This window comes from Pristis pectinata, chromosome 26 (assembly GCF_009764475.1).
Source record: "Pristis pectinata isolate sPriPec2 chromosome 26, sPriPec2.1.pri, whole genome shotgun sequence".
NCBI classification, from domain to species: Eukaryota; Metazoa; Chordata; class Chondrichthyes; order Rhinopristiformes; family Pristidae; genus Pristis; species Pristis pectinata.
In genome coordinates this window covers 26,931,774-26,948,796 of record NC_067430.1, presented here as the reverse complement: position 1 = coordinate 26,948,796, position 17,023 = coordinate 26,931,774, and the positions used below count along the sequence as shown (strand labels likewise).

The window sequence follows — 17,023 nt, the reverse complement described above, 5'->3', positions numbered from 1 at the left end:
GTGTTGGGCCGAAGGGCCTGTTTCCCTGCTGTGTGACTATAATAGAAGAGGGAAGTTTAGGAACATTTCATATTTTCTGACAACAGATGTCTATACTGCCTCAGAGCATTTTCATCATGAGTCCTGATGAAGGTTCTCAGCCCAAAACATCGACTGTTTATTTCCCTCCACACATGCTGCCCGACTTGCTGAGTTCCTCCAGCATAGTGTCTGCCTCCAGATTTCCAGGATCTGTAGTCTCCCTCGTCAGCACTCTCATCAGTCCTATTTCCGCACTTTTTCCCCCTCTAACCTATTCTCTCTCATGCCCACCAACACCCCTAATTCCCTTGTTACCCACCTGGAATAGGGATATTTTGCAACTGCCAATTAACCTACTCACCAGCATATCTTTGAGATACAGGAGGAAACTGGAGCACCCAAGGAAAACCCACTTGATCACAGAGGGAGTGTGGAAACTCCACACAGACAGCACCTGAGGTCAGGATCGAACCTGGATCACTGGAGCTGTGCAGCAGCCACACTACCTGCTGTGTCACTGCATCACTATTTAAAAGAATGAGAGGTGAGAGGTTTTATAAAGTTCATCCTTCAAATGTAAGCGCTGTCCAGTCTGGGAGTCAAACCATCCAAGACTATTTTCCAAGACTTATCAAGACATCCAAGACTTATTTAAATCCCTGCTCTCATTAGACCCTGTAACCAAACAAAAAAATTCAATTTTTTATGCCCCGTTCAAGTCTTTCCCAATCAAAGCGCCTTCCTACAACAGGAAAGTTATTTCATGCTCTTAAACATTGGTGAGCTGTCATTTGAAATTCATACCATAAAATAGCTTAAGCATTGTAGATTGTCATTTTGCTGATAGCATCAAACAATTTTTAAAATGGCAAAATCAAATCCGATCTATTGGTTAAACAAGACCCCATTCTGCCTGTGGGATAAGGATTAATATTTAAGAGGCTTAAACAGAATCTCGAGTAATTTCAAAACGAAAAGGTAACATCTGAAGGCTCAGTTCAGAAGCCTTTCATTAAGACTACCTAAAGGGTATTCATGTACTACACATTTCCAATAAATAAATACCGTTTGATTTTTAAGGAGGATGGGCAGTGCAAGCAGTAATGAGTCCCAATCCTGGAACACAACTACAACCTAACAGACGAGCACAAGATGTTCTTACTGACTTCCAAGTGAAAGCTGGGAAAGTGACCCAAATGGTATAAATCAAAGTCAAGGTCAAGTTTATTGCCATATCCACAGGTACACGTATGCACAGGTGCAATGGAAAACCTGCTTGCAGCAGCATCACAGGCACAGAGCATCATATAAGCAGTATTCAAAAAAACACAAATTATACACAAGTTTTTACAAGAAAGAACACAATTAGAACAAAAAAAAAGCAACGTCAGTTTTGTGCAAAGTGATCAAGGTGGTCATAGTGTTGCTAAACTGTAGTGATTAGGGTTGTGTCAGTTGGTTCAAGTTGAAGGGAAGTAGCTGTTCTTGAACCTGGTGGTGTGGGACTTCAGGCTTCTGTACCTCCTGCTTAATGGTAGCTGTGAGAAGATGGCATGGCCCGGATGGTGGGGATCGACCTTTGATGATAGATGTTGCCTTATTGAGGCAGCATCTCCTGTAGACACTACCAATGGTGGGGAGGGATGTGCCCATGATGTATTGGGCAGAGTCCACTACTTCCTGCAACTTCTTACGTCCCTGCACATTCAAATTACTGTACCAGACCACGATGGAACCAGTCAGGACACTTTCAACAGTGCTACTGTAGAAGTGTGTTAGAGTGTTCAGTGACGTGCCAAACCTGAACACTGAAGTGATTGAGGGAACTGGCAGAGGAGTTGAGACCAGCATCGATTGGCCACAATTATAGTGAATGGCAGGGCAGGCTTGAAGGGCCTTATGACCTGCTCCTATTTACTCGAGTTCTTGTTCCCAAAGAACTGCAGCAGGATAGTTAAACATGATTTTCCTTTCGTGAACCTCCTCTCAGTCTTCTGAACTCCAGAGAACACAGTCCCATTCAACTGAATCCTTTATTACTCTGGTCAAATATTTTAAAGGCAGCAGCCATGAGGCAAAGAAAAGATTACAAGGGGACTTGGTGTTTCCCCATAGTTATGAGCTTAACATGGTGTTGTTTATGAGTCTGTGATAGGACATGTGGTATGTACTCAAATGTCTTGGATAAAATTTAAGGTAACTGCCAATTTGAACTGGTTGGTCATAAATTAAAGATTAATGAACAAATGGAGACAGAATTCGAGACTGTAATACTATGTTATGTTCAGCAAGTGTAATCCAAGTTTACAACACTATAATTCAGAGAAGACATTAATATTTTTCCCATCTTTAAGAGGTGGGCATGTTTGAGAAAGTTGCCCTTGCAAACCCAGTAATTCATTCCTTCAACTTGTAAAATTGTACTCAAAGCAATCCTTTCTTCCGCGTTAGACGACCACAAGTCTCACAGGTGGCTGATAACACGTTGTGCAAACAATCCCTCCCTTCATGTAAAGTCATGAGATCGGAATTTACAGCAGTGAGATGATTTCATCTATTCCGTTTGGACAGCACAAGCTCTTTTTAGTTCTACCCTCCTGCTGTTTCCCACAACCTTCCAATTTGTCGTTCTTGTTCAAGAATCAGTTCACTTGACTTTCAAAGGTTGTTATTTATATTATTTTCTCCAATGTGTTTCTTACAGGGTGGTCAATTTAACAACACATTGGTATAAATTCCTATCCTTGCTCCTTTGACAATTTCTAGACTCTGGCCACTGACTCAGTAATGGAGAAATAATTTCTCCCCAAAATCCTTCAAAGTTAGGACTGAGAATTTGGGATCCTGGACTTCATCAAAATGGGGACTATAAGACTGTGGAGGTTATGATGACAGCACAGTGGCTCAACTGGGAGAGCTCCAGTGACCCAGTTCAGTCCTGACCTCCAGTGCTGCCTGTCTGGAGTTTGCACTCCGTGACCATGCAGGTTTCCTCCAGATGCTCCAGCTTCCTCCCATATCCCAAAGGTGTGCAGGTTGGTCAGTCAGTTGGCCACTTTAAATTGCCCTTTGTGTATCGATGAGTGGTAGGAGTTAATGAGAAGGTGGGAGAATAAATTGAGATTAATGTAAAAGGGTGCTTGGTAGTCAGCATGGACTCAGTGGGCCGAATAACCTATTTTTGTGTTGCAGGTCTCCATAATCAGGCCACAAATAGAGCATGGGTCCACCCTTCAGGAAGGATTTGAAGGTCCGAGAGAGGGGACAGAAAAGATTTACCAGAACTGTTCCAGGGAGGAAGGATTGTAGCTCCAGGGTTAGACCAGAGACGCTGGGAATTGTAGCTCCAGGGTTAGACCAGAGACGCTGGGAATTGTCCTCCTTGAAGCAAGACGTTGAGAGGTGATGCAGATAAATAGAAATTGTCCCAAGCAGCACAGCAGTTAGTGCTGCTGCCTCATAGCTCCAGTCACCTGGGCCAGTCCTGACCGTTAGTGCTGTCTGCGTGGAGTTTGCATGTTCTTCTTGTGACTGTGGGTTTCCTCTGGGTGCTCCAGTTTCCTCCCACATCCAAAATGCAAGCAGGTTACTAGGTGAATCAGTCACTGTAAATTACCCCTCATGTAGGTGGGTGATAGGAGAATTGGAGGGAGTTGACAGCCATACACAAGGGAAATAAGGTGTGGAAATGGAACCGAGAGGATTGCTCTGCTGGGAGCTAGCATAGACCTGATGGACTGAATGGCTTCCTTCTGTGTAGAGATATTCAGCAGGGTAGGCAGCATCCAAAGAGAAAAAGTTAACATTTCAGGTTGTTTGACATTCCAGCAGACTAAGGTTCTGATGAAAGGACATCAACCTGAAAAGTTAACACTAATGTTTTTAAGGTTAGAGAGGCAAAGCTTAAAGGTGGTGTGAGGGGCATTTTACTTTTAAAAAAAAACAAACTGGTAGGCGTCTTTTGAATGGGTTACCGGGGTAGTAGCAGAAGCAGGCAGTTTGGAGGAGTTTAAGAGGCTTTTAGATAGACACATGAATATGAAGGGAGGGATATGGATGTTGCACAGGAAGAGGACATTTAGTACAAATAGGCATCAAGATTGGCACAGTCCGGTGCTGTACTGTTCTATGTTCTTTGCAGATGTTGCTTGACCTGACAAGTATCTCCAACATTTTCCATTTGAATTTCATATTTCCAGAATCTGCAGTTCCTTGTTTTACCTCCAATGTTGAGGGGAGATTCCATGGACATGCACACATTTAGTAGGGAGGGAGAATCTGGCTCCTCATTAACGGATGCTTCACAGACTAGGGGACATGGATTTAAAACGAGCAAAAAGAAAATTCAGGGAGATTCAAGGATAAACACGCTATGTTATATACAAACACACAGTGAGTGGGAAAGATCTACAAAGGTGGTAGAAGGAAGGTCAGAATCAATGGGGCTTTCAAAAGCAAAAGGGATTGGAATTGTGTACTCATTGGGAAATTCCCCCCCTTCTTGCCTTATGATGGAAGGAAATTTATTGAAGCAGCAGCTGAAGATAGTTGGGCCTGAGACACTGCCCTGACAAATTCCTGCAGTAATGTCTTGCGACTCTGATACGTGACTCCTGATAACCACAACCTTTGAGAGACATGACTCCAGCCATTGGAGAGTTTTCCCTTTGGAAATGACTTCAACTTTACAAGTATGGCCCCATACTTGGTCAAACACTGCCTTGCTGACCAGGGCAATCACTCTCAGCTTACCTCTCTGATCCATGTTTGGATCAAGGCTGTGATAATGTCTGGAACTACGTGGTCTTGGCAGTAGCCAAACCAAGCATTAGTGAGTAGGCTATTGGTGAGCAAGGGCAACTTGATAGCACAGTTAACAGCAGCTTTCATCAGTTTGCTGATGACAGTAGACCAACTGGGAATAATTAACCACGTTGGCTTTGTTCTGCTTTCTGTGAATAGGACATACCTGGACAAGTCATCATATTGCTGGTGAGATACCAGTGTTAAAACTGCACCGGAACAGCTTGGCCAGAGGACCAGCTAGTTTCAGAGTGTAGATCTTCCATCCTAAAGCTGGGATGTTGTCTGGTGTAGGACAATCCAGTGTTCTCAGCTGTTTCTTGATATTGTGTGGAACGGACCGAATTGGAGACTGGTTTCTGTGATGGTGGAGACCTCAGGAGGAAACCAAGATTGTCTATTTGGCACTGCTGACTGAACATGGTTCTGAATGCTTCAGCCTTTTCTTCAACACTCACATGCTTCTGAAATGTTAACTGATTCTCTGCAGATGCTGCCCGACCCACTGAGTATCTCCAGCACCTTCTGTTTGAATGTCACATTTCCAGAGTCTGCAGTATCTTGCTCAATGCTGAGGGGAGATTCAATGGACATGTGCACACCTGGTAGGTAGAGGGAAGCTGGTTACTGTACTGTTCATTATGTTAGTGCAGTGTCATGGTGGTTAAATCACTAGACCAGCATTCAGAGAACTGGACTATGGATTCTGAGATGGAGAATCCTGCTCCAACTAATTATTCAATTGTCCACCACCATTCCAGGCTGACTTTGATCTGATCTGGGCAGGGGCTTCAATGCCCATCACTGAGAGTGGATTGGTAGCATCCCTACTGACCCAACTGGCCGGCAGAAGGACATCGATGCCAGTCTGGATCAGCGACAGGAAACGACTGAACAACATCAGGGATAAACGTACTCGACATCATCTTCACCCATCTGTCTCCGACGTTGGTAGAAGTGACCACCGCACAGTGGAGATAAAGTTCAAATTTCACAGCTACCACCTTGGGATTTGAATTCAGGGTCTCTGGATTAACCCAGCGACACCACCATCTCAGAATCAATGGTCCAGTTCTCTGCATGCTAGTCTAGTGATTTAAACCCACCATAGCATTTTACTAACACAAAGAACTGAGGGTACAGTAACATGGTGCTAAGTTACAGCACATTTTCTTGATCTGGAGACACATTCAAAACTCTGGGGAATTTAATTTCAAATACGTCAGTCTTTCAGGAATAACATGCAACTACGAAAATGAAAGAATTGTGAAAACTCATCTGGTTCGCTAACGTCCTTTGAGAAAGGAAATTTGTTATCCTTCCCCAATTGGTACTGTGCATCTTCGACTCTCAAACGCCAAGCAAGCCACTCACTTCAGGTCAGTGCTTGCCAACAATATCCAGGTTGTGTAAACAAATCAGAAAAAATATCCACTCCAAAATATATAGTCGGAGAGTTCCAGTACAACACTTTGACTGACTGATCTGGGTGCTATATTTATCTTTGAATTAAGTTTCAGATTGCTCACACAGGGAATGCCACTGATTATTCTCTGGAGTAATTTCAGCCTCAGCAAATGCATCAATCAGCAAGAGACTCATTTACATTCCTTCCAATGCAACTCCCTTCAACAACTGTACAGTAAATAGGCTCTGAACTCAGGGGACACCAATACATATAACAGTAGGTGTGGCTTCAGGGAGACAACACTGTACCAGTTACATTGGACTCAGTCCTACACCAGATAGCAAACTGTTCAGAACATCATTCAAGATGACACACCAGGAGATAATAACCCAAACTGATTCAGGTTAATGAAATTCACTACTCACACAAGCCGCAAACACATAGCTAAACTGCTGACCCAGATAAATATGGAAAAACTGTATGCTGGCAACACAAGGATTAGTCAGATTCGGAACTTCCATTGGATGACCATGGAGAGACCCACATGTGTGCCAGAAGGCTTTTGGCCAAACAGTGCTCTTTGCAGTAACCCATCCAAGCTCCCCAGTCATTTTAGGCAACGTGAAGCAGACTTTATTTATAATACGTGCACAGTTGTTTCTCCTGTGTACAGAGCAGTGCCCAAGGGTTATTTTAAAAAGGTAACATCTTTTTAGGGGAATTACTGTGGTAGGTACAAATTTATCTTTTAGTCAATAAACCCAAGGATTGAATATTTAAATGCTTAAATTTGATTAAAATGACCATAGATTCAGACTCATACAGCACAGAAACAGGACCTTCGGCCCATCATATATAGGCTGAACATTTTGCTCACCTACATTAATCCCATTTGCCTGTGGTAGAGCCTTGGTGTGAATCAAATTAAAACCCATTACTCTGAAATATCTACATGCATCCTGATGAAGGGTCTTGACCCAAAATATCGACTGCCCATTTCACCCCACGGATGCTGCCTGACCTCCTGAGTTCCTCTAGCATCTTGTTTGTTGCTTCAGAACTTTATTTGTCAAAAAAAAAATGTTGGATGGAGGAAGCACTTCTAGGTTCACTTGCATTTCTCCCAATCTAGTGTTTGCATTCAGTGCTCACAATGTAGTCTCCACCACACTGGAGAGAAACCAAGCACAGACTGGGTGACTACTTTGTGGAGCACCTGCATTCAGTCTGTAGGAGTGACCCTGAGCTTCAAATTGCCTGTTATTTTAACTATCCATCCTCATTTCCACTTTCTCGTCTGAGGCCCCATGCACTGTTACAGTGAGACTCAGAACATTACAGCACTGTACAGGCCCTTCAGCCCACAATGTTGTGCCGACATTTTATCCTGCTCTAAGGTCTATCTGATCCTTCCCTCCCACATAGCCTCCCCATTTTTCTATCATTCATGTGTCTATCTAAGAGTCTCTTAAATGTCCCTAATGTATCTGCCCCCACAACCTCTGCCGGCAGTGCGTTCCATGCACCCACCACTCTAAAAAAAAATCTTACCTCTGATATCCCCCTTATATCTTCCTCCAAACACCTTAAAATTATGACCCCTCGTGTTAGCCATTTTCACCCTGGGAAAAAGTCTCCGACTGTCCTCATCAAGTCGATGATAGAGGTGTACATGATGATAAGAGACTGCCTCTTATCATCTTGTACACCTCTATCATCGACTCGATGAGGCACAGCACTTCATTTACCCTCTGGGCACATTGTAACTTTCCAGACTCAATACAACACCACACAGACACACACTAACACACTATGTGGTTACACACAGTGATGTGGTTAAAGCTGACCTTTCCCAGTGTACAGATCAACTTCCACTGTGGGGTTTCCACGCGAATCGAAAATTTCACGGGCATGGATCTTCAAGATGGACATCGTGGTGGTTCTGTGAGGAAAGAAACAACATGATCACTTTAAACAATAAACCACCAGCACACAAAGCAATTACACTATGGTTCCATTCCAACAAATTGTAGGTAGTGTGATCAGCCTCTATGAAGCAAAGGTGGCTGAAAGATCCTGGATAAGGCTGTGTTCATGATGGACAAGGTTGTGTGTGTTGGAAATTCTCCCCAACATGGGCAAGGATAACTCAGTCTGCCTTCTTTAGAGTTTCAACATTTAAAGCTGTACTTCAGCATTGCATTTGTGTGAAATTGTGTTTTGGTGGATTGCATCTGTTTTGTTAATATACTCCTGAGAAATTTGACTGTGGTGGATATCAGAACTGCTTAACTTGGTAAATTGGTTTATTATTGTCACATGTACCGAAGTACAGTGAAAACCTTTGTATTGCATGCTGTCCATACAGATCATTTCATTACATCAGTGCATTGAGGTAGTACGAGGGAAAAGCAATAACTCATGATATAGTGTTACAGTTGCAGAGAAACTGCAGTGCAGCCACACAAGGTGCAAGGGCCAATGATGAAGTAGGTTGAGAGGTCAAGAGTCCATCTTTTCACTCAATAGCCTTATAACAGTGGGATTGAAGCTGTTCTTGAGCCTGGTGGTACGTGCTTTCAGGCTTTTGTATCTTCTGCCCAATAGGAGCGGGGAGAAGAGAGAATGTCTGGGATGGGTGGGGTCTTTGATTATGTTGGCTGCTTTTCCGAAGCAGCGAGAAGTGTAGACAGAGTCTGTGGAAGGGGGGGCTGGTTTATTTTATGGTGCAGGCATTAAAACACAAACTGGACAAAGGTCAGCACCCAGAGTCAAACCACTGAACTCTTAAAGGGTTATCTCGAGCAGGAATTAGGTTAGCCCTGACACTAGGTTCAAAGCAGCAGCAGCAGCACCTTGGAACCAAGTTTGCTGTAACTAGCAAGTTTTGATTTTAAAAACTTCAATGCATCCCATGGGTGCTGCTCCTCTGTGTTTGGAAGCTGCTGCAACATGATGCCCATACATTGAACTGCAGCTCTCCAGTTACACCTCAATCATCAAATAAGTCAGCAGATTTGTTTTTAAATTACTGGGCTTGCTCATCAACTCTTGTGCTATCAAATTGGTTGTTTTTGATTCCTTTACACAGTGGGCTTACACTTGAATGCAGTGTAATGAATTGATCTGTATGAACAGTATGCAAGACAAGTTTTTCACTGAACCTCTGTACAAGTGACAATAATAAACCAATACTGAAGGCTAAATACACAGGAGAAATTCCTTGGATTGATGTGTTCCATTTACTTATTCAGGTTTCTCCTTAACACTAAATTAAAAATAGAGGTCAGAGTCATACATCACGGAAGTGGCCATTTGGTCCACGGAATGCCCACCACCCATTTATACTAAACCTACACTAACCCTATTTTATTGGCCCATGTTCCCATCAACTCCGGAGACACAAAAGACTGCAAATGCTGGAATCGAGCGACGCACAAAAAGCTGGAGGAACTCGGCAGGTCAGGCAGCATCTGTGGAGGGAAATGGACAGTTGATGTTTCCGCTCGACGCTTCACCTGGACTATTTTTGGAGTGGGTGAGGGGAGTGGAGAAGTCAAGACGGTTGATGTCCCGTCAGCAGTTAGAACAGTTCCTCGGGTCAGGCTGTTCCAGTCCAGTTGAAGGGTCTCGACTTGAAACGTCCACTGTCCATTTCCCTCCACAGATGCTGCCTGACCCGCTGAGTTCCTCCAGCTTTGTGTTGTTTCCATCAACTCTCCCCAGATTCTACCACTTATTTATACATTGGGGGCAATTTACACAACTCACCCCACCAATCTGCCTCTCTTTGGGATACAGGAGGAAACCCACACAGTCACAAGGAGAACATGCAAACTCCACACAGAGAGCACCAAAGCTCAGGGTTGAACCTGGGTCGCTGGAGTTGAGAGGCAGCAGCTCTATTAGCTGTGACACTGACTGTTCCCCGAGGAAGCTGCCCTGTAGTGCCAGGTAGCTGACAAACCAGGTCTTTGACAAGGACAGCCTTCCATTTTAAAGCACTTTCCTCACTGGTTTTGTAAGGAATTGAAATCTGAACCAATACCTGGAATTGTACACCACTCAAAGAGAGGTCAGATATAAATACTCGGCATTATTTTAAAAGCAGTTTGACAAAACAGACTATGTAGAAAACTAGAAAAGGAGCTCGTCTTTGAATTCATCAACGTAGTTCTGCGGCAATGTGCTAAGTTTCTGACTAGACTTTATTGAGGATCTCCCATAGCTACTGAAATATCATCAATCCTTTCACGCAAGAACAAAAAAAGGAGATTCACATTTCTATCGCAGCATCAGATGCCTTTCAGGACATCACAAGATGCTTTCCAGCCAATGAATTAATTTACAAGCGAGGCTATTGTAGTAATGTGTAACACAGAGCAGTGAATCTGTGCATAGCAAGATCCCAAATAGTAATTTGGCTAACATTCAGATCCTCTTTCAGCACTTCTGAGAGAGGGTTAAACAACAGTAAGGACACCAAGTAGAAGTGTGGTCTTTTATTTTAAATTATGCTGTGGAATCTTTCACATACCTGAAAGAACAGTTCCCCTGTCCCTCTCCCAACCCACCCCCCACCCCATCCCTCCACATGGCAGAAAGGTAATCAAGCCTTGGTTTGACATCTTCTCTGGCAGACAGCACCACAAACAGGTTAGCATTCCCTCAGCACAGCAATGGAGTGATAGCGTTCAAGTCTTGCTCATATCTCCCTAAGCAAAGCATGGAGCCAGATATGCCACTGTATAAACACATCTTTCTTTCCACTTTGGGGACACAAGAGACTGCAGTTACTGGAATCTGGAGCAACACACAAAAAGCTGAACTCCGCAGGTCAGGCAGCATCCGTGGAGGGAACTGGACAGTCTGCATTTCTGAATGTCCAGATGAAGGGTTTTGACCCCAAACCTCAACCTACCTCCCTGGATGCTGCCTGATCCACTGAGTTCCTTCAGCTTTTTATGCATCTGCCCTGCTTTCTGCCAGCATCTGCAATTTTTCCGACCTTCACATTTCTAAAGGATGTCATTTTTTAAAAATCAGTCAGGTTTATTATCACTGACGTACAAGTCATGAAATGTGTTGTTTTGCGGCAGCAGCACAGTGCAAAGACATAAAATTACTATAAATCACAAAAATAAATAAAGCAAAATAAAAACAGAATAATGAGGTAGTGTGTAGGGGTTATAGAACATTACAGCACAGGCCCTTCGGCCCACAATGTTGTGCCGACATTTTATCCTGCTCCAAGATCTATCTAATCCTTCTCTCCCACATTGCACCCCCCCCCCCCCATTTCTCTATCATTCGTGTGTCTAAGAGTCTCTTAAATGTCCCTAATGCATCTGGCCCCACCACCTCTGCTGGCAGTCCTTTCCACGCCGCACCACCCTCTGTGTAAAAAACTTACCCCTGACATCTGCCTTATATCTTACTCCAATCACCTTAAAATTATGTCCCCTTGTATTAGCCATTGTCACCCTGGGAAAAAGTCTGACTGTCCGCTCGATCTATGCCTCTTATCATCTTGTACACCTTAAATGAGACCAAACTGCAGACAATTAGTCTCCATACGTGGAAAAAGAGGTAAACGAATGAACCAGAAAAGTGATCATTTATATTACAAACAGATCATATTCCAAAGCAGCTTCTCACATCTTCCTTTGGCTTCCACCCGGGGCCAGTAGTTCCCCAGCTGTTTTTTCTGAGCCCCATTTCGGAGGGATCTGTTCTTTATGCACCCAGCAGTCCCATTCTCCCTGCTGCTTATTTTCACACGACACCCCTTTCTAATATTGTCCCCTCCTCAACCCCAAGTTTGTAAACCAATACTGTAGGCTTTTACTTCACAGGTGTCAATAGATACTTGTGACATTAAGTCAGAGCTGCTAAGTTAATTTCTTCTTGACAGATTCAGCATATTAAACTTTCACACCACACAACTCCCCGCAATATTACAAAATCCACATTTTCATGGGTTGGCAGATGTTCTGTGGGATCACTCACCTTGAAAGGCTCCTTCAATAGACAATAGGAGCAGAAGTAGACCATTCAGCCCTTCAAGTCTGCACCGCCATTTTGAGATCATGGCTGATCCTCAACAATCAATATCCTGTTCCTGCCTTGTCCCCATATCCCTTGATTCCCCTATCTATAGGAAACCTATCTAGCTCCTTCTTGAAAGTGCCCAGAGAATTGGCCTCCACTGCCCTCTGAGGCAGTGCATTCCACAAATTCACAACCCTCTGGGAGAAGAAGTTTTTCCTCACCTCTGTCCTAAATGGCCTAGCCCTTATTCTTAAATCATGCCCCCTGGTCCTGGACTTCCCCAACATCTGGAACATATTTCCTGTCTCTGTCTTGTCCAATCCCTTAATAATCCTGTATGTTTCAATCAGATCCCCTCTCAATCTTCTCAATTCCAGCGTGTACAATCCCAGTCTCTCCAACCTCTCAGCATAAAACAGTCCTGACATCCCCGGAATTAACCTCGTAAACTTACGCTGCACGCCCTCTATAGCCAGGATATCCTTCCTTAACCCTGGAGACCAAAACTGTACACAATACTCCAGGAGTGGTCTCATCAGGGCCCTGTACAAATGCAAAAGAATCTCTTTGCTTTTGTACTCAATTCCCCTTGTAATACAGGCCAACATTCCATTAGCCTTCATCACTGCCTGCTGCACTTGCTCATTCACTTTCAGTGACTGATGAACAAGGACTCCTAGATCCCTTTGTATTCCCCCCTTACCTAACTCCACACCATTCAGATAATAATCCGCCTTCCTGTTCCTGCTCCCAAAGTGGATAACCTCACACTTATCCACATTAAACTTCATCTGCCAAGTATCTGCCCACTTACCCAACCTATCCAAATCACCTTGAATTCTCCTAACTTCCTCTACACGTCGCACTGCCACCCAACTTTGTATCATCAGCAAACTTGCTAATGTTATTCACAATGCCTTCATCTAAATCATCAACATAGATCGTAAACAGCTGCGGTCCCAACACCGAGCCCTGTGGCACCCCACTAGTCACGGCCTGCCATTCTGAGAAACATCCATTCACCCCTACCCTTTGTTTCCTATCCGCCAACCAGTTTTCTATCCATGTTAATACCCGCCCCCCAATTCCATGAGCCCTAATTTTACCCACCAATCTCCTGTGCGGCACTTTATCAAATGCCTTCTGAAAGTCGAGGTATACAACATCCACTGAATCTCCCTCATCTATTTTCCTGGTTACATCCTCAAAAAAACTCCAGTAGATTAGTCAAGCATGATTTGCCCTCGGTAAATCCATGTTGACTCGACCCAATCCTATCATTGCTATCCAAATATGCAGTTCAAGGCACTCAGGGATGTTCACAAAGCTACTCTTCCCGCAGTCCTTCAGGAATTAAGGTGACTCACTTCCCCTCTGGATTTGAGTGTTCCAAGGTGAACGATGAAGTCAACATGGGAACTGAAGGCCCTTCTGCAGACAGGGCAGGCAGTGCCTCATCTGGCAGATGGATAATTTGGGAAGTAGTTTACTCCTTCCAAGGCTGCCATGTGCTCTTAATGTGTGGGTTTACACTTCTTAATGCCAGCCTTTGGGCAGGTCAAGGGCCAAAGATTCCCGGAGTCATGGGGATGTTGCATTTTTGTTTTTTGAGGCAGCTTTGCACATATCATAGAACAGTACAGCACAGGAACAGGCTCTTCGGCCCACGATGTTGTGCTGAACTAATTAAACTAGTAACTAAACTAATCCCTTCTGCCTGCACAATGTCCGTATCCCTCCATTCTCTGCATATTCGTGGGACTATCCAAGAGCCTTTTAAATGCCTCTATTGTGTCTGCCTCCACCACCACCCCTGACAGCACATTCCTGGCACCTACCACTATGTGCCCCACACATCTCCTTTGAACTTACCCCTCTTTCACCTTAAATGCATGCCCTCTAGCATTAGACATTTCAACCCTGGGAAAAAGATACCGGCTGTTTACTCTATCTATGCCTCTCAAACTTCTCAGGTCTCCCCTTAGCTGCTCCAGAGAAAACAACCCAAGTTTGTCCAACTTCTCCTTATAGCACATGCCCTCTAATCCAGGTAAACCTCTTCTGCACCCTCTCCAAAGCCTCCACATCCTTCAATCCCTTCCCATGACTGAAACTTCGGTGTGTGTGTGTGTGTGTGTGTGTGTGTGTGTGTGTGTGTGTGTGTGTGTGTGTGTGTGTGTGTGTGTGTGAGTAATCTGGTGTCGGACATGGGCCTGCCCAAGAGAGCCAACAGTATAGTCAGGGCCTCAATGCTAGGGCAATGGGGAACACAGGCAGGTTCTCGGGAGGGGATAACAGGCTGGTAGAGACTGGAAAGATGGGGAAGCCCATGGAAATTGAGGAATTGGGAATGAATGTAGGAGAGAGAATGATAGATGACAGACACTAACAGCAAGGCAGAATGTGCAGGAGAACTTTGAATTCAGGAAGTGCAGTGAATGGGAATCAGCAAAGATGCAGCATCACTCAAGTGGACAAAACCACGTACAATTTGTGCACAGCTCTCCAACGTCCATGGGGAATGAGGGGTGCCCATGCAGCAGAACTGCTCCAGAAATTACTGTCCAATATAGACTTGCATTCTATGCATAAACCTTTACATAAATTCGGAAATCAGAATTATCACTGACTTGTATGATGTGAAATTTGTTGTTCTGTAGCAGTAGTACAGCGCAAAGACAAAGTTACTATAAATTACAAAAAATAAATAGTGCAAACAAAAAGGAATAACGAGGGGTGTGTTCATGGACCGTTCAGAAATCTGACAGCAGAGGGGAACTCTGAACTATCTTCCATCTCCTCACCCTTGTAAATAAAAATGTTTTACACTGCAATTTTAATGCTAAACTGCATAAATACTTAATAAATACTGCAAAAAATTAAATGAACGACTTACATACCATCAAAAGATATTCCTGCTATCAGCTTACAGCTACACTGCCCTTATGTATAAATGCAATAAAATGAAAACGTCTTTGCACATTTATTTTGCATAACACTTGAAATAAAATTCACCTTGAGATATTCTTATTTTTACTGGTGACATGACAATAAATACCTGATAAACGAGTGTTTACTAAAGTTACAAGATGGGCACTAGGCTAGGGTTGAAACAGGTAATGCTGATTTATCACAAGTTCACACTTAGGAAACCATTTATAAGTAACAATACACGAGTTGTTATGCCATTCATTTCATTACCAAGGTATGTCTGGGACTGTAAGCGAAACGAATAATACAATGAATTGAGAGAGCCTTTCCCACAGATTACCGGGTGAGAATTAGTGCAACCATTCACCATTTTAGAGTCGCCGGGTAAATTCAACTGCAGACCAGGGAAGAAGGTCTCGTAATTTACAGTTAAGCTGAAAATATTTGGACAGTTACTAATTCTTTCAGCCAGTCCACTGGTGCTGCCAAGCCAGGGAACTGGAAAACCTCAAAGCCCATCAGCAACTCAAACTGCAGCGACGAAAAATTCAGTAACATTTTTAATTATTTAAATTCCAAGGGGAAATGCGTTTATGCCAAACATTCCAGGTACAACAAATAAAAACTATACGTAACTTCGCCTGTAGAAATCCCCCAACGACCTAATGCAGACGCATGAAGTTATCTAGGATTTCCCTATTTCTAGTCTGGAGTCATAATGCAACCTTAGAGGAGATTCTTTTCCTATTTCGAACAATAATCAACTCTTTTCACCCCTTCTCACTGAGTTTGATGCTAAATAGAAAATCCTAAAAGAGCAACACTTGCATAATTCGGATAAAATCCCTTCAAGCCCAGACACAGGAAACAACGCATGGCTCACAGGGCAAAATTGGGAAAGCATTCTCATCTGATCCATGCATTTTTACCCATTAAAATGAATTGCCAGATGTTGAAGAGTCCAAACTATTGAACCCCTTTCCAAAATAAAAACAATGACAACATCATTGGGGTTTTATTTTGCAATAAATTGCTTGAACAAGTTGGGGGGGGGGGGGGGAGGGCAATTTTGCAACCTTTATGGCGCTGCAACAAGTCCGACGGGCCGAATAGTCGCCCTGTGTGTCAGTCAAATGCTTCTGGGCTCACGACTGACGGGGTTAGTCCGTTAAAACTGCAACTTCGGTGAGAAGTGTCACAAATACAAACAAAGAAATAAAACGGAGAAAGAAGTGGGCTCTTACCTGTGGCATGCGGAGAGCGAGAGGAAGAAGGGCGGGGGGGGGGCAGAGAGCAGCCAGGCAGGGCAGGGCAGGGCAGGGCACCGCAAGGACACAAGCGCACAGCCGAGCCCCCGCAGCCAGCGAGCCGGTGGCCAACAAAGAGACCGCCTTTGCTGCAGCGGCGGTTCTTATTGGCTCGTTCCCGCACGTAACAATGTGTCTCCCGGGAAACAGCGACATCTGTCACAGTCAACTCTGTCGGCGCGCACCCGGCCCGAGGAATGCGCCGGGTGCGCGCAAGGAGCAAAGAGTAATTTGATGCAAGTCTCACTCCTTGAATAAAATCGTAGGGCGTCGGGTCACCCACTCCTTTTATCACAGCCACTTCACTGAACAAGCTCCAAGTCCATTAAGTTCTATTATGTTTATTTTCATGTGCAATGAAATTCCTTGTTGGCATGAAACTCACAGAGTAGACAGTATACAACAATAAATGAGACAATAACTACAGCTATCACAAAACAAAAAGAAAATGTCGCAAAGGTAGGAAAAGTCAATGTCGAGTTTGTCATATGTGTGCACAGGT

General features: G+C 43.9%; 1 protein-coding gene across 1 annotated transcript in view; it reads right to left on the bottom strand.

Moving 5' to 3' along the window:
• eno1a (enolase 1a, (alpha)) overlaps positions 1-16,611 on the bottom strand; it is a 59,347-nt gene extending 42,736 nt beyond the window's left edge. The window contains exons 1-2 of the mRNA XM_052039307.1: positions 16,459-16,611; positions 8,080-8,174 (exon numbers count right to left, since the gene is read on the bottom strand). Of these exons, the coding sequence (XP_051895267.1) occupies positions 8,080-8,164 (85 nt within the window). The 5' untranslated portion in view covers positions 8,165-8,174; positions 16,459-16,611. The remainder of the gene's footprint in view (positions 1-8,079; positions 8,175-16,458) is intronic.
• Positions 16,612-17,023: the final 412 nt, after the last annotated feature.